The sequence below is a fragment of the Cystoisospora suis genome (genome assembly GCF_002600585.1).
Source record: "Cystoisospora suis strain Wien I chromosome Unknown contig_1099, whole genome shotgun sequence".
In the NCBI taxonomy this organism is placed as follows: Eukaryota; Apicomplexa; class Conoidasida; order Eucoccidiorida; family Sarcocystidae; genus Cystoisospora; species Cystoisospora suis.
Window position 1 is genome coordinate 47,915 of NW_027153900.1, and position 19,138 is coordinate 67,052.

At 51.0% G+C, this 19,138-nt stretch overlaps 4 protein-coding genes across 4 annotated transcripts in view; 2 read left to right on the forward strand and 2 right to left on the reverse strand.

The window, feature by feature from the left end:
- Window positions 1–194: 194 nt before the first annotated feature.
- Window positions 195–3,412, forward strand: CSUI_002662 (uncharacterized protein). Its single transcript, XM_068062862.1, has 3 exons — window positions 195–1,401; window positions 2,336–2,404; window positions 3,011–3,412. Exons 1-3 carry the CDS (start codon window positions 504–506, stop codon window positions 3,280–3,282), a joined length of 1,239 nt encoding a protein of 412 aa, XP_067925159.1. The 5' UTR covers window positions 195–503; the 3' UTR covers window positions 3,283–3,412.
- Window positions 3,413–4,156: 744 nt separating this feature from the next.
- CSUI_002663 (uncharacterized protein) lies at window positions 4,157–6,624 on the forward strand. The gene is made up of 3 exons (XM_068062863.1): window positions 4,157–4,870; window positions 5,284–5,390; window positions 5,927–6,624. Exons 2-3 carry the CDS (start codon window positions 5,327–5,329, stop codon window positions 6,271–6,273), a joined length of 411 nt encoding a protein of 136 aa, XP_067925160.1. The 5' UTR covers window positions 4,157–4,870; window positions 5,284–5,326; the 3' UTR covers window positions 6,274–6,624.
- A 1,036-nt stretch (window positions 6,625–7,660) lies between these two features.
- Window positions 7,661–13,674, reverse strand: CSUI_002664 (adp-ribosylation factor family protein; the record flags this gene model as incomplete). Its single annotated transcript, XM_068062864.1, has 5 exons — window positions 12,036–13,674; window positions 10,942–11,377; window positions 9,807–9,980; window positions 9,128–9,198; window positions 7,661–8,204 (listed from the first exon to the last, which is right to left on the reverse strand). Exons 1-5 carry the CDS (start codon window positions 12,608–12,610, stop codon window positions 7,661–7,663), a joined length of 1,800 nt encoding a protein of 599 aa, XP_067925161.1. The 5' UTR covers window positions 12,611–13,674.
- Window positions 13,675–14,971: 1,297 nt separating this feature from the next.
- Window positions 14,972–19,138, reverse strand: part of CSUI_002665 (uncharacterized protein) — a 10,007-nt gene continuing 5,840 nt past the window's right edge. The window contains exons 5-6 of the mRNA XM_068062865.1: window positions 17,138–19,134; window positions 14,972–16,421 (exon numbers count right to left, since the gene is read on the reverse strand). Coding sequence (XP_067925162.1) covers window positions 15,471–16,421; window positions 17,138–19,134 — 2,948 coding nt within the window. The 3' untranslated portion in view covers window positions 14,972–15,470. The remainder of the gene's footprint in view (window positions 16,422–17,137; window positions 19,135–19,138) is intronic.

Below are 19,138 nucleotides of genomic sequence, written 5' to 3' on the forward strand. Positions count from 1 at the left end.
ACTATCAAGGAGGACTAGCCTAAACAGGTGTTCTCTGGAGCAAATTTCAAAACAACGTTTGAGCGAGGCAAGCATCCGTCCGCATGCGCATGCGGATGAAAAAAAAACTCAAGAATCGATTCGCTGCATGCCATGACAGAGAAGAGACAGGTGTTTAAGCGTCGGGCCCTGTGGAAGCGACTTGTTACGGGTGACGAAGTATTCGTGGTGGATTTTCATCGTCCGATCTTCAGCGCAGGCTGTTACTATCCATCACGGCTCGCTCCAAGGGCGTTGATGACTAGCAAGCGATACAACGCCCTCTTTTTGTACACTTTCTTTTTGGAGGCACCGGAAAGTTACAAAGCCTTTGGTAACTCATTATCTTTCCTTATTCCACGTCAGCACTCGGAGAGTTAGTTTCCTGCTTTATATTCTTTGCAGGGCCTTGTAGGGGATTTGTTCTTACCACTCCACCGGGTGCTCGATCTGACGACTTTCCATTTCTTACTGGTGTCGGTACGATGAAGAAAGCCTTGGTGAGCGCGGAGATCCTGGGGTCTACGCAGAAACAAAGGAAAAAGAAGAAACAACCGGAGACCACTGGCTTCAGTGACAAAAGCGGCAGTCCATCTGCATCTTCGGGCGAAGATACAGCGGCAAGTCCACGTGACGCCATTCAATCAGATCAAGAGAAGAAACGCCGAGAAGCGGAACGTAGACTACGAGCCATGTGTGCAGCTTTCTGGGGAGACGATGAGGACACCTTTCCCTATGCGCGAAAGACTGAGGAACACAAGAAGCCTGAAGACTTCTCCGAAGTTTCGGAGAGCTATGATCCTGTCGCGGAAGCAACCAAGGAAGGAAGCGTTTCATCTTTAGGAAAGAATCCTATGAAGAAGAAACGGCAAAAAGTGGAAATGGGCATCAGTGAGCTCTCAACTACAAGTGCCGCCGATGGAAAACCTTCGCCAAGTGTTACTACGGCCCATTCCAAGAATGTCTGCGTTCCTTCTACGTCTCCCAGTCTTTCGTCTCGCCCTCATGAAGCGGCGTGTATGCGCAGCCCAAGTGACGCTAGAAGGCTAGCGACACCGTCGCCAGTCGGATTTAAGGGATCTTTTCATATTGAAGGCGCGCAGGCGGAAAAACAAAGGGCACTTTCAGTGCAAGAATTAGATGACCCAGTCGCCCACCCTGGCAGACCGAAGTCGATAGGCGAACGAGATGTTCTCGGCAGAAGAATCAAATCCCCTCGACAAGCTCGCCTCTCTCATATTCGTGATGAGGCGGAAGCGGATTCCCCGGGAAAGGGCTTGGCTCTCAGAAAGAAGGGAGAGAAGGGGAGCTCGACTCTAGACGAAGCTCAAGCTAAAGCCAAGATGCTTTTCGACGAAACGGTCCGGGACATCCGAAAACTCGGTAAGCACTTTTGGGAGCGAAGCTGTACGAAACGGGGACTTCTTATGCCTTTCCCCTTTCTATCGGAGCAGCTCACGTCTGTTGGGTACCGGCACATCCGTGTCTCTCCTCTACTCTTGTTTGTCGCCACATTCCTGAAAAGCTTTCAGGTTATTTTTGCAATAATACTTTGTTCTCCATGACTTCGTTTGCTCAACTACAGCTAACGATGAATAAAGGATGAAGGTCAGGCAATAGGACGGTCTACAGGAGTGCCTCAGTTGTTATCGTACTCAAACCTTCTTCTGTTTTTTCCCCACACGGATGTGCACACTTCAGACTGTATATGTCTCTGTCGGGGCTTCACATATATATATCATGTAAGTCACACTACTACCCAGTGCGCATGCACCATTGAAGAAGGCGGGGTGACAGGGGTAGGCGACATTGAGGATGTTCGAATCAAATCGCTGTTGTCGGTGATATCTCTGCACATCTACCCCAAGGGGGCCACAGTCATGTTCCCGAAGAGTGGAGAGAACCTTTGAATACCGAACTCCCCGCGTCTCAATTTTTACACCTTGTATGTAGGGCTCCTATAGCGCCTCCCCCGCGTTCTACGTCCGTCTTTTCCCAGCTGGACTTTCTTTTCTCTCTTTTCTTTTTCATTCGCGTTTGTATACGAGTGCTTTCCTTACCTCCATTCTCTTAGTGGACTAAGAAACGGTTAGCAGTCCCTGTAATGTGTACCCCTCACTCTACTCTGTTCAAGCTACGCCCCGGGGAGCCAAATGAATCAGGAGTGCCTACAGCTGAAGCAGCTCTCTGCTCTCCTGCTTATTTCCATAGGCCTAGTAGAAGTCAGAGGTCCGTAGTGCGTTGCCTGCAAGCAGAAGTTCTCTCCCCTGTCGACGTCTGTTCGTTTACTTCTGTCTGTCTGTTGTGGCCATCTCAGTCTATCCCCATTTGGGCACCTTCCAGCAGAGGCAGTATTTCAGTACGGCCTTGAGGGCTTTAGGAACCAGTAAGTCCTGAGAGGGAAGCGGTGCTCATAATAAAGCTGCTTTCCCTCTTTGCAAAGCAACGGCAGTGCCAGACAAAGCGAAGCTCCGGTAGCGAAAGAACGGCTCTGCTAGACAAAGCAGGACTACATGTAGCGGATATGCATTTCGAATCTCCTACGCTCGGAGACGTAGCCGTCTAGGGTGTAGTGGGTATGCGTGTACACAGCAAAGTTATCGGTGTACCCTACCGGCCAGTTGGAGAGGCAGCAGGCTATACGACGTCTGGTAAAATGGACGGCGGCATCAGAAGTCAGCTGAATGAAAACGTTTGCGCCTTGCTTTCTATTGGATAGCGGGCCTTCTGAGAAGAAAAAGCCTCAAAAAAGGCTATGCCCAGCGCGGAAGAGGGTAATTTCAGTAGGAGGATGCTGTCTATCAGGATGCAAGAAGAACATTATAGGAAACCAGTTTGAATGTTCTTAGGCCCAGTGTGCTTTCCTAAATTTGACTCTCTTGGTGCTGAAACCGGGAAGCTATGTCTGCGGTAGTGAGCTACGTTTGAGAAATCACTGGGTCCTCGGGCAGACTCGGTCCCCGTAGACCGTGTGTGGTGTGTACCCCAACAGCGCAGCCAAAGGGACAACGTATGCCCCTGCCAGAACTGCGGAGCAGACAAGCGAGCACTCAGAAGAAAATCGCCAAGAGAATCGAAGAAGAGAAGCGTCTCGGGGTGTCAACGCACGTAGATCGGATAGGCAACCTGCAAGCAGGCGAGCGACGTAAAAAACAACAGAGAGAGGACAGACGCCGCCGCCACCGTTTTCGCGATATCCTGGCGAACGCAGGTCAGGTGGATAAGAGGCTTATTGGGAAACTAGGCCTCAAGAAACCAAGCTGAAGAACGTGTGTCAGAGGTAGAGAAATGCACCACACCGAGTCCCCGTGCTTTTCTGCCGTCGGGTTTGGTGAGTCAGTTCCTACAAGGGTGTCGTTCAAGGTCTCCTTCCGAACCGTCTTATCCAGACTCTGTGAGCTTTCTAAAGACTACGTTTCTTGCTTTCAGTTGCCACACGGTTCCAGGCCACGGAACAACCTCGGCAACTGTACCGTGGGGCATACCGCTGCGTGTAGTCGGATTCCACCCCGACGTGTGGAAGCCGTACTCGGAGCGAACTTTTCTGCCCCTACTGTGTGCCAGTGGAGTGAAGAGGCTTTCAACAGCAGTCTGCCAAGGACAGCTGTTAGCCAGATCTCGTACGCTCGTTGTTTTACTTGTCTGAACGGGCACTTGGGTCCTCTTGTGAGGACCTGGTTAAAGCAGGCTTGTCACTCCATCATGATGAGTGCCGGCGGCCAAACTGTTAGCAGTTCCCGTCGAGGTGATCAATGCAGCTGAAAGACAAACCAACAAGCTGCCACGCAGCCAACCACGCGCCGAGTATGCTTGCAGCGGCAGTGTATTGTTCAGCTCTTATGTGACTGGCTGTAACTGGCCGGCTTCAGCGTTAGCCGGAGGCTCAATAACTGGTCGAGAGCTTCGTAACGATGCCTGATACCAGTAAACTTCGAGATGTACTCTTCGGGTCTCAGCGTTCAACCCGACTGTGGGGGCTCGGGGGCGATGGAGACCTGCGCGCAGGCCGGTCGAAGCGAATGAGACTCTAGACACGGACTCGCATGGCCGCAGCACCGACAGCAGACCCCGCTTGCGCCGCCTGTCGCACGCGTGAGTCACTCCAACCAAGTCAAGTAGCGGCTGGGGGGGGGACTAATGTATCAATACGTCGTGGGTAGCGCTGTGTGCAACACGGTGACGGGCTTCAACACCCCGCAGAGTCCGCGGCGCGACGCAGAAGCTCCATCGTTGCGAGGCCAAACCAGTCAGCGACATCGTACTCAAGGAGCATCCGTCTGTATGGTGTCGTAGACTACCTGACGCTCGGGCCCACACATCGTTCGTAGGTCTTTACGAAACCTCGTGATTGTTAGTGGTTGAGAAGCGTGGAGAAAAGAGTGAAAAATTGAACCGCGTGAGGGGGACGCAATGAACCTCGGTAAACACGTGCACACACATGACACGTGACCTTCCCTACAGCAAGAAGATGCGCGTCAATTTGTCGGATGCAACACCTCGGCAAAAGGCGAGCTCTTTAGACTTCTCTGCGTGGACCCTATGAGGCCAGAATTATTGCGTTTCGACGTCGCCGATGCAGAGGGGCTGCGACCCGCTTCCAGAAAAGCTGACCTCACGGTGCGTCCCTTCGAGACAGCTCGATTGCCGCGCTTGACAGCCCGCGCCTTAGCGACTCCGACGCGTCCGGCTTAGCGCGGGCGCTTTTCTGAACGTCGGGCTTCTCCGTATGTGGTTTTGATCCGGTATGCCTTTTTTTTGTGTACTGCAGTCTCTTGGTTTTTTGGAGGGCTTGTTGTCGGGCTCATTGCCACTTTCACAAGTGCCGCCGCCCCCAGCATCCGGACTAGCAGAAGTGAGCTGGTTTTTTTCACGCCAGAACAACTGCCTCGCGTGTGTATGTGCAGGATTGTTCTGCCCAAGTTACTTTTTTTTCCCACGGTTTCGTTTCGTAAAAAGCTTCCCGTTTTTGGTTTCCGTTGTCCCTGCCGCGTCTCCATAGCTGCTTGTTCACCTCTGTTGTGTATGTAGTCGAAAGAAGCTGATTGAGCGAGGGAGCGCATTCCGGAGAGGGGTATAGTTCCCCCGGTGACCCCGGCGTCACCGCACCATTCTAGAGCATTGACAACTTACGCTGTGAAAGGGGCCGGATTACGGCTATCAGTGATTACATGAGTACTAACAAACCACTTGTTTCACTTGGACTGACTTCTAGCACCGCCAGGGCGGCAGACTGTTGTCATGGTGATGTATTTTTTTTCTTTACAGCTCGGCACAATCCTCTCCTCCAGTCTACACCGTTGTGGGCGCCATGGCGGCTCTTACCGGACAAGCCAAGACCATTTTTGCTATAGCCACCATTGCGTGGATTCTAGGTAGGTTGAGTTGAAGTCCGTTAGACCACCACGGAACACACCTCGCTTACGCCGCAGAATCTCCCTCCCGTTTTCAGTAGACCGGGAAGTGCAAGCCGCACGGCTGCCTCCCAAAAGAACCTACCGCCTGGTGTTCTAACAGGATGGCCAGTTTCATCGGAATTCTTCAGTAAACGGCCGAGAACTCGTTCCATACTTTCCCAACGTCTCAGCCCCCTCGACAGACCCCACATTCGTTAACTGTTCAAGCAGCAGCGGCCGCATTAGAGTGGCATGTTGTCGCTATCTAGTCACCCGTGACAAAAGCTGACCCCGCGTACTGTGCGAATTTGCTACAACAGGGTTGAGTCCGATCGGACGGTCGCTATGCCCCCGCAGTCACACTTTGGTCCTAGTACACGATGCTTAGCAGAGCAGTCACCGTACGCCTTGATCGTGTCACCAGTTTTTTGAGGTTTTGTGTCCAGCTGGCAGCCCGTCTACGGCTGTGCGTTCCAACTCATTGTCTGCGTGGCATTTCCGATGTTGTGTTGCAGGCGTCATTGGAGCGGCAATCTGGCACTGGGACACGGCCTACATTGTTTGCTTGATCTTGTTCTCCACAATCATTTATATTGTGTTTGTACTCAGCTCGGTCATGGACCAACTCCGGTCGAACCGTAACGTTCAAGTGTTGACCGCCGTTTTCCTTGTTTTGTGGGCGGTCGCGATGCTGATATCGTCGATCTGTAATTCCGTAGACGCGCATGACATCTGCCAGTGGACGTGGCGGGGAAATAGCTACTGCGCGAAAGCTGTGATCAGCGTTGTTTTCACTTGGTGCAGCTTCGTTGCGTGGCTTATTGGAGGGGCGTGGTCACTCAAGACGGTCCTCGGCAAGTAAATGGCATCCGTTTCTCCTGCGGCGAACAGACCGTGGGAAAGTGCGAGACACGGACTCCCTGCGCGAGGAAGACTGCGGAGTCACGACCTGCATGGTGACTTGATTGTGCCAGTTCCTCAAACGTGAACATGGTCGGACACGCCAGTACACTGCTGGGGTTCCAGACTGTGCACGCTCAGAATGCTGTGCGATGACCGGCTGTGGTCGGCGCATGGCTGCGGGCGGCTGTTTCAAGAGCGCCGTCCGTAGTCGTGTGAAACTGTCTAAATTCAAAAACCGTAGCGATGTTGGACCAATCGAACACATTGTCTTAAATCCAAATAAGGATGACGGAGCAGTCTGGTCTCTTCATATTGTGAGGCCCCGGTCGAATACAGTCGGATTCCGGGGTAGGTCATCCGTGTGAAGACCTTGTGAGAGCGCTGCCGATTTCTCAAACTGCACTCTTGCGTTTCTAGGCCAAACGTCATCGAAACTATTGTCATCTTCCAGTAGCCCAGAAGCGATGGAAGCGGGCAACCTCGCGTCCCTCGGTCTTTGCGCGACACGTGCCGATCCCTGCGCATTCCCTGTACCGTTACAATCGTATTCTGTCATCTGTCTAGCGCCGCTTGGCTTTCCCCAGCGGGCAATGAGCCAAGGAGTGTGGGAGCGGAAGCCAGACAGCAACAAGCAGCTTATGTGGGCAGTACGCTCTACGGTCCGCGAGACCGAGGTTTCTCAAACAAAAGTTGCACCGGCTTGCTGACGAAGGTTATTTTAGTGAACAAGAATGGGAGGCGCAGTACGCGTGGTCGCACACTCATGCTCACCGCCGCCCTGTGCCTACGCTTTCCCTCTCCCATGGACTCCCCCGCCTACCTCCTTGGGCATGTACAAGCGACCTGTCGCCAGCGGTAAGCGGCGTATGTGACAAGCCAAAAAGTAGTTCAGTCGCATAGGTGGCAGCGCTTGATCCACTATATCAAGGAAACTCAAAACGCCTCGCACTACGTAGCGACAGCGTTTTTTAGCGGGTTCAGCTGACTGTGGCACACTGGGTTACCAGGATAAGAACCCCTCTAGACCTTACGTCTTTCCACTGTCACTTTCTGCATGGTGCAAATTCAGCAACAGGACGCACGCCTAACGGCGCGATTATTGAAAGGCTGGTCGCCGAATGTACTAGAAAGCCAAGGCAAGCTCAAATTTCCACCTCAGGGACCGGAACTGACTAGCGCTCCCCAGGCATGACTTCGCAGCACGCCCAAAGACACTGCGTTCGCGCTTTCTTTGTATCGAAGATAAAGCGTGTAGCTCCCTAACCTCAAAGTTTCTTTCTGCGTCACACCGGAAAGTCGCGTGGGTTTTCCGCAAAGCTTCATGAGCATGCAGTCTCACGAGCATTTCACGCATGGTCAACAGATATATCTGTTTTGAAATTCCGTTCTTCGGTGGCGCCTCTGTCATTCAGAAGATCAACTAAGGCGTTGACAGTATTCTTGTTCAAGTGTTCCTCCACCATCTCTGCTGCTTTTTCGCGGAGCTTTCCCGGCGATGCACTGTCCACAGACCCCCTTCTCTGTGGCTCGCTGTGAACACTATCACCAACTCCATTCGAAAGGGCGCACCTTTTCTCACAGCCATCTACCTTTGAAACCACGTTAGAGTCGACTGCTGACGGCTTGGGTTTTCCACCCACCTCGGTTGTGAGCGATATAGGAGCGCGCTCCGTTTCAACTTTCGTTGTCGATGAACTCAGTTTTACAGATGATGGCCCGGTAGAAGGCAGAAAGCCCACGGGCTCCTGTGGTAGCTGCCCGCGTTCTTCGTGTAGTTGCCCACGCTCGGCTATTTCTTCAAAACAGGTACATTTTCCGTCACTCACTAACCACTGAAGTCCCTCAACGAGCCCGGCGCCAGAAACAGAGCTACAAGGCATCACTAGCAATCTGAAGAAGAAAAAGTGGAGACACACGACTGTCTTTCGAAAGCAGATATTCAGGCCGCCTACATATGGAGTAACGGTATGCATTACATACATATCCATACGTATATATATATATATGCGTATATGTATAACCGGGTAGACAGGAAAGACTGTACATGTACCCTAAGAATTCGGCTACGCTGGTACACATATGTGCGCCCGTGCACACAGGTAGCGAGATCGCTCTATATAAGGATTTACTCCCTGTGTACAGGCATGAGAGTACACCGCCAGAAAAAAATAAAGCATGATGAATTCTCGAGCTGCATTGCGATGCCTCATCAGGGGAATGTTGGCAAGCGCCTACAGATTCTGACTGTCTCGTTAAGCCCTGGCCTGCTGAAGAGCCCCACATCTCTAGCTGCTCACCGCAGCTTTCTTTCCTCGGGTGACGCCTGAGACAGTGACATCTAGCCACCTTCTCTTGTCCTACCAGACACACATGTTTTAACCATGCGTTGAGTTCTAGCTGAAAACAGATACGCTAAGACCCGGACCGCCCCTTCTTTGGCTAACTCCATGAAAGGTAATAGCCACCCGCATCTTCAGCTCCCTTCGAACAACGCGATAATTCACTCCGTAATCTTCTTTTTCTCTTCACCTGTTTGTCTGGAAGAGTCGCAATAGATTGACACTCTCCATTACGAGCTAGGAAGCCGCTCAAGTGTACGTATGCCACTGGTACACACGACGGCGAGCACCTGCCTCACAAGGCCCCGGGCAAGCCAGAAGTGCCCCACGTATCGACCCCATGCATTCATACACAAGCTCAAGCGCAGCTGGTCAAAGAGAAAGAAGCTTACATGTCTTCACCACTGTCGACCAACCAACATGACAAGTGCTTCCAACTAGCCATATAGACAAACAGTAGAAAAGATAACCTACCTTGCTTGAAAATCATCAGGGAGTTCAAGCAACTCAAGTACTTGTGATGCGGATGCAGCCGTCCTCAGATCCTATAGAGAGAAGTGCAACAGCGACAGTGTGGAACGCATGCACGCGATCTCATTTCAGTGAGACCACGCATTGAAACGCAGCATCACAGTGAAGCCCCCCCCCGGCGCCACCTCAATATCACTCAAGTGCACAATAAGTACGACGAGAATGTAAGTAGGGTGGTACGAAGGCACTGGTTAAAAGGAAGTCGCTCCAGCGGTAACCCTAAAATAGCTAGAAAAACCTCACTGCCCAACGGCAGAAGTACTTGTATTGCTAGCCATAGTGAGAAGCATGCTGGGCCTATCACCTAGGCGAGTTGAGCACGGACAGCGTTTCTCGTCCTGGGTGATCGCGGGAGCTTCATAATAAGGAAATACTTCAGTCTTCTCATAGGTCGTGTGTAGGAAAGGCCTGGTAGCACTCTGCCTAACAGCGGGAGTGGCAGTACTAACGTGTCTTTGATGGCTCTGAAGAGTCACAGGTATGACTAAGACTAAAATACCTAACCAGGACAAAAGTACACGATCCCCGAACACCCCGCGCGTGCTGACTCTTGAACTTATGGAGAACGAAGTACCGACGAGCATTGCTCGGCACGACTGCATGTAAGAAACCAGGTCGATACCTGTTTTGTTATGAAAATGAGAAACCGTATTTCTTTATGTAGAACGAAGTACTCCTCGTAGAACAAGCCAAGGATCTCTCGACGCGCATCTTCCACAGCCCTCTGTTTCGCAAGCGATTTCTCAGGACTTGTGAAGAGGGTACTATCCAGTACATAGATGACGGCATCACACTCCTGTAAGCGAAAATGAGGACGACACTCTCGCAGCTCATATCGCATGAGCATGAGACTGTTCTATACAAGTATATACACGGATATACTCAAAGCAAACACGAAGAGCCTCGAGATACAGTTCTCCTCCCTTCCTCGCGCACGTACGGAGAAAGAAGGCATTACATAATCACATGGAGGCGTCTTGTCCTGAACCAAACGCGAAACAAGACCTCTACACTGCATGCAAGTGTCACACATTGTCGCTGCGACTTACTAAACAATCCATCTAGCAAGCTGCGCGTACGCATATGGAGAAACATAGACAAATGTATATTTAGATGAATGCCCTCAGTGTTTTGCAGAAGGTTCGAAGCTCATACCTTGGTAGATACAGTCGACTTCACTACCGTTCGTCCATGTTGCACCACCAGTTACCCTTACCGTGGGCAAGTCGGGAACGTCTCTAGACTCGATTTATTTCCTCTGAGCAGTGTACTTTGCTTATCGAAGACAGAGGACAAGCCCTCAACCCGTTCCAGGTGTACATACATACTACGCTCCATACAAAAAAAAGGCGTACCCCGCTTTATACACGTACGTAACAAGTAATAGCTCTACAATTCTCGTATACCTCTGTATTTGTCTATGCAGAGATTGATCTGCCTGAGTAGCTTCGAAGGCTTCTATTTGGCACTTCCTCTCCATTGACCGCTAACATCTTAACGATGAGCAAACCCTTCGGAACCGAAGACGGTTACCTGTCAGCCCTTGAGTCTATCTACAGATGTGTGCAATGGTAGATACAGATGGACACCTAGAACAGGACGCGTGTTCACGCACTTTTGATCCGCAGAGATCTAAGGTGGAACAGAAGCTATCAACCAGCTGTTCTTCTTCATGATAGCTTCTGAATCGATTCATCTAAGCTTCCGCCTTATTCCATCTGGCAACATCATAGCGAGCTAACTTGTAGCGGACTGACCTCCTGCATAGCACGCCATCTCGTTTCTAAACCTTCACCTCCAGCTAGATCCCAGATTGTGAGATGAACTTTCTGTTGTGAAATCTCGCAGGAAACCTTCTCCCCCGAAGCAAATGAGAATGATGTTTTCTCTTCTTTCCGACTTTTCAGACTATTTTTCTTTTCCACTTCCTGACAATGAGATACTTCTTTCCACCCTGCTCCACCTGCCCCGGAGCTCATATAGCCTTCCTCTAGGAGGGCGTCTTCACAAAAAGAGTCACCAGAGTATGCGCGAGTCCCATTGATTTCAGCATTCCATGAGGACTGAGGAAAGGATTCACGAGAAACAATATTTGCAGGTGAGGAGGAGCTACCAGGACAAGATGTAAAGGATTGCTGGCGAGTAGTAGCTGTCGGACGGTGATGGACTTCGAGTTCTACGGAAAACTCTTCCCTGAGAGTAAAAAAAGAGAAAATCAAAATAGAGCTTACGCAGCATGGAAAAAGCAGGCGGATAAAACAGCTTAAGATCCCTGCTGTTCTCTGCACACCCGCCGGGGAATACATTCAAGAAGCCTCACCTCACCACCCCATCACAACTGCTCTGAATGGAAACGCGCGCGGAGGTACGACAGTCGAAGGAACAAAAGAAAGCTGCCAGGAAGAGCTATGGAGAAAGACAGGTCTTCCGGCATCAATCTCACGGAAAAAAGTAGGGAGGTTTTCTTCCACCTCCCTCAAATTACTACCAGAGCTTTCTTGTCTGAAACCGCTGCATCGAAAGGAGCACCGTCGAAAAAGAGACGTATCGAAACGAAGATGAGGATTCAACGGACACTACTAACAAGGCTTAAGCAATCGAGATCCCTTTCACTCGTTGTCCTCTATGCAGCCGAAGACGCAAGAAAGAAACAAACAGTTTACTGTTCTGCCTACACTGCAACGTACAAACCGCTATCGGACTTGGCAACACTTCGAAAAGAGAGACTCCTACAGATAGAAGATTGCCACCTAGGCCCGTCTGAGAAGTCCCGCAGTAAAAAGTGACGCGTTCCTGGGCGAGAGAGAGCACTGCGGAGCATCACGAGAAAAGAGTACTCCGAAAGACATACTTGTATGCGCCCATAGAGGGCACAGTCGGTATGAAACTCCCGATTTTAAGCCGGTACAGAAGCGCAGTTTTTCCTGAGTGGACTGGCCCGCAGAGAAGTATGCGCAGACGGCGAGGTAGTGGCGCTGCCCGAGAATCTAGTTTCTTCCGCTCCCCCCCTTTTCTTATCCTCTTACCCCCACCCCTTCCCCCCCCTTCTAACCCGAAAGACGTTTCGGCATTTCCTTCAAGATCGTCTTCGCCGGATGTTCTCCAAAAAGAACTCCAGTCTACATCGCCCCCGTTCCAGAAAGAACCGCATACTGCACCAAGACGTCGAGCAGACTTTACGAACACCTCTGCGACCGCAGTGAAACACTCAGCCAGCAGGCTGCACAAGAGTAAAAGTATACGAAACACCTGAAAAAGGCGTTGTTTGAAGCTCCCAGAACGGTGAGCTGCAGACGATGAAGTAGCCCAGGGGGACGAAGAACTTCGAGAAGGTAAACCGGAGACTTGGTTAAAGAAACGCGTCTGACTGCGCGGCTCTTGTGATTGCCGGCCAAAAAGTTCCATCCCCGGCAGCATGCACACCATACAGGGCCACACGCGCGGCAGAGCCCCTTAGGAGACGGACATGCCGAATTAAGGGGGGAAAGAGGGTAGGAAAAACGCCGTCGGGAACGCGCCCTTCAAATGCGGCATACGGACACGATGGATTCCACTATCTGAAGCGAAAGAGGCATTCAGCAAGTGGGTTCGAGGGGCAATCGTTGAGTGGCTACACCTCTAGTACACGAAGGAACTTCAGACTACCCAGTTGTGGTCCTTACCGCGGAAACGATGACAGCTGGAAGACGATGAAGAGAAACGATACGCATCCTCGTGAGAAACTGATACGGGACAGGAAAGACCCAAATACGTTGCGAACTCCATTACATCAGGAAAAGTGCGCCGACGACTGGCGGACAGGGATTTGTCTGTAGTCGACTACCGCAAGCGCGGTGGACTCCGCAGTTTCAGCCAGGAAAAAAAGCGACTATGTCCGCAAGCATCCCCAAATAAGATCCCTTCGCTACATTTTTCAAAACTTGAGTCAATCTCCGAATTCCCCTTAATGGGACCAGACTACAGCTGATCTGAGACAGACTGTGAAGTCTGCCTTAGAGAAACACGTTGTATTCCTGGAATTCAGTGACAAAAGTGAAAACTGCGACGGGACAGACATGCATGAGCCCTCTCGTAAGGCCAAGTCGAGGAGATGTCAGTGACAGAATAACAGGAAGAATATACATTAACAGGAAGCATTGAGGAAAGAAATTCTTTGCATGCGCCTTGAGAATAGCTTGAGAAACAGTATTGCAAAGCAAGCTTTATGATAAAAAAACGTCCCAACAGGCTAAGGGAGACGGCCGAAGGGAAAGCACTTCCCTCGTAGGTCTCGATGGTGTCCTCAACGGCACAGTTCACAGTGTTCTCCAACAATAGCGCTGCCGCCGTGTAAGGGTCAGTTCCGAGCTGCCGTCGCCCGCTGCAAAGGGAGGCACGAGGAAAAGCAACACGCGTCTTCCCGTTGAACGACGAAAAAAAGGACCGCCACAAGAGTGTCCACCTGAAGAAGCACTCAAAAACAGGGTGAAACCCAACGTCTGCAAACTCAACGCGCCAGAGCACTTCATCGCCTGAATGATGCCCTGGAAAAGTCGGACCCATCGCTACGATCACGAAGTTGGAGGCTTGTTGCATGCGTGTCGATGAGCCAGTAAGATTGTCACTCTCCAGTCGTAGAGCACGCGGAAGTCGAGTCATCGTGAACTGCACTTTGGTCGCCTCTGTGCTGAGAGGAAGGATGCACAACTCGGAGATTGTGGTCAGCTTCTGCATCACTATTGCGAGAGTGTGTGCTTCTTCTCTGGCTCTTGGCAACGTGTGGCAGAAAAGCTGACGGCGATGCAGGAGCATCCATTATCGGAGCACCATGCTGTCTCCGCTGGCGTGTAGCAACTCAAACCTCATGGTCGGCAAGAAGCGGATCCGCAGGCAGGGAGACAGCCTTACCGTAGACGTGTGACTGGCCTGTGCACAAGGAAGTACGTGTCTTCACTATTTGTAGTGAGACCGAGATTATGGAGTATCGTGTCCTGAGGTGTGCACAGCAGAGAGCCGCCTATTTGCCGGTGCACACCTGCCCAAGGCAAAACCGCCAGCCACGGTAGCACGACAGGAGGACTAGAAGTAGATACTTGTGCGCTTGCTTCTTTGATCTGACATTATGACTGCAATATCTACTCGAAGAATGTTCAGTGGGTAGCTCTTCGGTTCCCGACACACCGGAGGGGACGGCGAGTTAGCAATGGAATAGCGCCTACACAAGCGTGGTAGAAAGACTACCTGAATGTCGGAGAAAAGAAAGGAGGATCTATGGCACCCTCCAGCAGCACAGTTGAAATCCCCGACACCTGATTGTGTTCGGAGTCTCGGCCCTTTTGACCAGCACGGATAGAGTCTTCTATCAAGGGGACGAACTGGTATCCGGGACACCTCTTTCATTCACGACTGACATTGAGGTGTCCGCCGAGTTGATGTAGAATCGAGGAGGCCTAGCCCAGTGCATTCGGCACTCCAGTATAGCGGGTTGTTTTCGCCTGTCCACTACAGGTGTGCCACGAACGCAGTCTCATCATAAGTCAGTGCGACCCACTTCCTCTCTTCGTTGTCCGGCAAGGGTTGTTTCGGAATCTCTGCCACTTCAGACCTGTTACCGCGTCCAGATGTCCTCATACGTACAAAGTAGTCTCCTGGACCCGTAGCAGGCACAGTGATTGTCTTCGCCGTTCGGGCCTCTCCGGTGTCGCTGCTGGCTGCCCCGGGCGCCGTCCAACCAGGAACCGACTGTAGGGCTTCGGATCCTGGACCGCGCGTGCCGCTGAGCACCCGCGCCCGCTGTTGTATCGTGACTGCCAGACGCGGCGGGTGGCTCTGTGTGGATCAAGGCCTTTTTGTGATGAATGCTTTTCCCGCAACGCTGCTGGGTAGACCTCAGGCGCGCCATGCATCACTGTGCCCGCTTCCTCGGTGCACAGACAACTTTGTATCGAGACTTGAAGCTGAGCAATGGCCGGAGTATACAATGAGACTAATAAGAGACGTTGTGTATACGTAGCTGTACAAACACTACAACGTAAGGGGACTCGGAGTAACTCCTCCCGTGAGTCAAGACGACTGGAACAGCCTTGCCTGATAGGAGCAGTTGGAGCTTTACAAAGACAAAAATGGAAACCCCCACCCCAGCAGCAGCCAAAGGCCCTTGTAACAATCAAGACAAATCCCACGATCACCTTCAGAGAGGATTGAACTGACAAAGAATACAAAACCTGGATTGTTTTGAGCGCCAGACGGCTGGAAACGCCTGTCTCTAGCGATGCTAATATCTTTTGTAGCGCGCTTGGCGGCCGCCTTAGACTGTGAAGCAGTTGCTGCAGGAAGATGATGCCAGTGCGTAATTTTCCCACGCGCAATCTCGTTGAGATGCCACCAAGCAATACGTTTGCCTACTCTTTCTTATCGCGTCCCGATAGATCCTGGGCAGATCGTACCGTGCCATCTCTCGCAAATGACCGCAGCCTGAGCTCAAGCGATCACCTCCTCCATTCTTCGAGTCTGTTGCTTGTGAAAACTGCTTTCGCTTCAGCGGTACTCCAGGGTTGTCTCCTGTTTGCGCACCGCGTGGCTTGCCGCCACTGTAGCTTGCAACCCACTCACATCGGCGCCCCCAGAAGTCGGGTTCGTCCAGTCCGGGTGGCGTCTCTGCGGCGCCTCCCGACCCGTGGTGGGTGAACATGAACCTTGCCGGGTCTCTTAGCTTCTCTTCTTCTTCCCCCGCGACCACTCTAGTCCGAGAGCTTACGTGCTGCACTAGCTCTTCTGCCACTGGATGAGCCCATGGGCTGTGGCCTCCCTTCTCTATGTCACACCAGTAAACGGCTGTAGCTACGGCTTCCTCGGCTGCTAGGTCTGCAGCTTTCAAAAGTTCTATCGCCTTTTGTACCACTTTCTGTCTTGAACCTCTGATCAGATCCGATCCAGTGACTGGACAGGAAATCTCGTCGTCAACCCGAGGACCCTCTAGTGCAGATCTCACTATAGCAGCTCTGGCTACCTCATAGGCATCAGCAGCGGTAATGATGGCCCTCCCAATGTCTAGTCGGGCATCCGGTCTGTCTGGAAATGGCTTCGAGACATACTGCCCGTCTCGGTGTCCGTTGCTACGTGTCCCGAGTAAATAAAAAGGGTATGAAGGAGGAGGTAGCAGAGCAGTAGGCTCACACATCAGCAGAGATGGCAAGAAAGAGGCCGACGCTCTTGGCGGGCACAAGGAAAAGCCAGGACCACGAGAACGCCGTGAGTGCTGCAATGCGCAAGAACAGAACACATGAAGATGAATAAAAAGAAAGCCTCATTGGAGACAGAAACACCGATAGAGTGTCGGTCTCGATTCTCGAAGGAAAGAAAGCTCACAAGCAGCTCACGGTATACACACTGCCCGCTCAGTGCATACAGGGCTAGAGGGATCAGGGTAGAATGGGAATGTACAGAAGATACGCTTGCTTAGACCTTTTGGCTGACGGTGAAAATAGAAGTGAAAGCAAATGAGAGATAAAGAAAGAAATCATCCTTCTCCTTCTCTACTCGATAAGGAACGCTATTTATCTCGACACTCGGACACAGAGCACGGAGGAAGGGAGAGTGTTCTAGTCCTTTCTATGGGTGGCTGAAGTTGCACACGCAGTTCTACAGTCTCGCCCCTCTAAGTCGGGAAGGCAACTTGTCATCACCCGAGAAGCAGAGACATTTCCAGGTGTATGTACACTAAGCTTGGACGTCTGGGGAAAGGACAACCATCGAAAGAGACCGGGAGTGGGTGTGGACGTCCGTCTGCTTGAGATAGCAAGACGAAGCTCTCCAGCTGTACGATCCACTCTTGCCCCGGTACTTCCCTCCTCCCAATGAGAAGCGACGAGGGAAACTCTACATCGAAAAGAAGAATTGGATGTGTTCTGAAACACAAGAGTAATCGGCATTTCAGCAGGACTTCTTTTTGCAACTATTCATGTACTGAATTACCTCTATAGGGCTATTCTTGATCGCGAATGTCTTGTGCCTGTCTTCTTGATCTCGACAAGGAAATTCTCTCTCCCCAGTAATCCCCTGGTACTCTTTGTCTTCCTTCTTTCCCTGTTGTCCTTCTTGTTCTTCCGTATCTATCGTCTGATGCATATCTCCGTTCTTCACAAGGTCACCAGAATCGACTGTCTTCGCATGTATATCTTGGCAAGAGAGCTTTCTTCTCTTCATAGTCTGTTCGTCAGAGCTTTCTTTCTTTCCACCTTTTGCTGTCCCTATCATTCCCCCGTTGGACAAAGGTGACATCATCTTCAACCAGAGCTCCTTCGAAGGTTTTCGCCTGAGCCAAGGAGGAAGCTTGCTACTGTCTTTATCAAATTCATCTGGAGTTTCAATTTCTTCTCTGTTTCTATCAAGTCTCTGAAAATCAGGAAGTAGTAACCACCAGACTTTCTTCAGCTTCGGATAGAAAAAGAAGAGGGTACCCCACTTCCTTTCTAAAGCGATCAAACATCCTCCTGAGCTATCTCGCACTCCACCTCCTCCTGGGCCTCTCAGACCATAGGGATAACATAAAGATGAAGAGCTTCCCTGCGGGTCCGCTTGTGGTTCAGCCCACCATCTTCTTTGACGAAACAGTTTCTCTTTCTTACGACTTCTCTTTCTGACGTGTCTTTGAGGAGCACTAGGAAACACAGGACTGACGTGTGCCAGTTGACACTCCTCAGGGTGTTTTCTATTGAGATGATTCAAGCTGTGTGATGGGGACAGAGACGAGGACAGCGCGGGAGATTTCTCTGCATTCCGAGCAAGTAGTACATTGTCTGTATACAGAGGCGAATGATGAGGTCTCGCTTCTGAAGGGACTAAAGCGGTCGGTAAGCCTGTAGGAGTCAGATCCGTTTTTTTAACACCTAGAATCTCTCTTCGTGAAATAACTTGAGTTGTCTCGGGATGTCCTTGAATCACATCAACTCCATCTTCCTTTCTCAGTCGTCTCTCCTCCCTTGCTCTTCGATCCCCCCCTCTTGTAGCCCCAGCAAGGCTTGTCATATTCACCTCAGAAATCCAATGAATCTGCTTGAAAGGAGAGAGTTTTGACGCTTCCAAGATAAGGACCTTTGATTCCACAGCTATAACAGAAGTCATATCGACGAAATACAAGGAAGCTAATCCATTCCGATCAACAGAAAAGGCTGATAAATGTCGATGAGGGCTTGAGCCACTCGCTAACGCACATGCAGTGTACGTTTCTCTTTGTACACAATCCATATGAATGAACTGAAGAAGAATCAAAACATCGCCGTCGTCCTTAACAATAACCTCCCCTTCTTCATCTTCTTCTTCATCCTCTTCCGAGCAACTGCCGCTACCGCTACTTTCACTGGTACTTTCTTGTTCTTCTTCTACCTCCGCTTCCTCTTCACCTTCCAAATTTCTACGCCTGTCATCCCGTTCTTTTGACGAGGAGCGTAAACTGGGGGGTACTGAGGGGGAGCGAGAAGAGGCCACCTGCTCTCTGGGTGAGTCTGCCTGATGCGGTTCAACGCTTTCCTTCTCCAAGGAGGTATTCTGATTATCAGCCTTACCCTTCCCTTCTTTCTCCTTCTGTTTCTCATGCGGCATCATGACTTCTTTCCCATCTGTATCTTCCTTGAGAGCTGTCGGGGGAGATCCTCCTGTCCTATTCTCCTCTACCATTGGAGAGTAAGAACATCCACTCCCCTCTTCCTGGTTAGGTAGTCTGTTGGAGGCTCCTTGGAAGGAAGCACCGCTGATATCATCTCTTTTACGCTTCACACCGGAAGAAAGAGAACCATTCTCCTGAAAAGATTGAGCTGCATTCTCCTCCTCTTCTGCCTTTTCTATGACCTCATCCCCCCCTTTTCCCTCCTCTTTCATCTCCGTGTCCTTGTTGGCTTTGCTATCCTCGTCTTCAGCTACCTCCTCTTCACTGCTTTTTTTGCCGTGGATTCCATCTACCTTATCGGAATTTCCTGC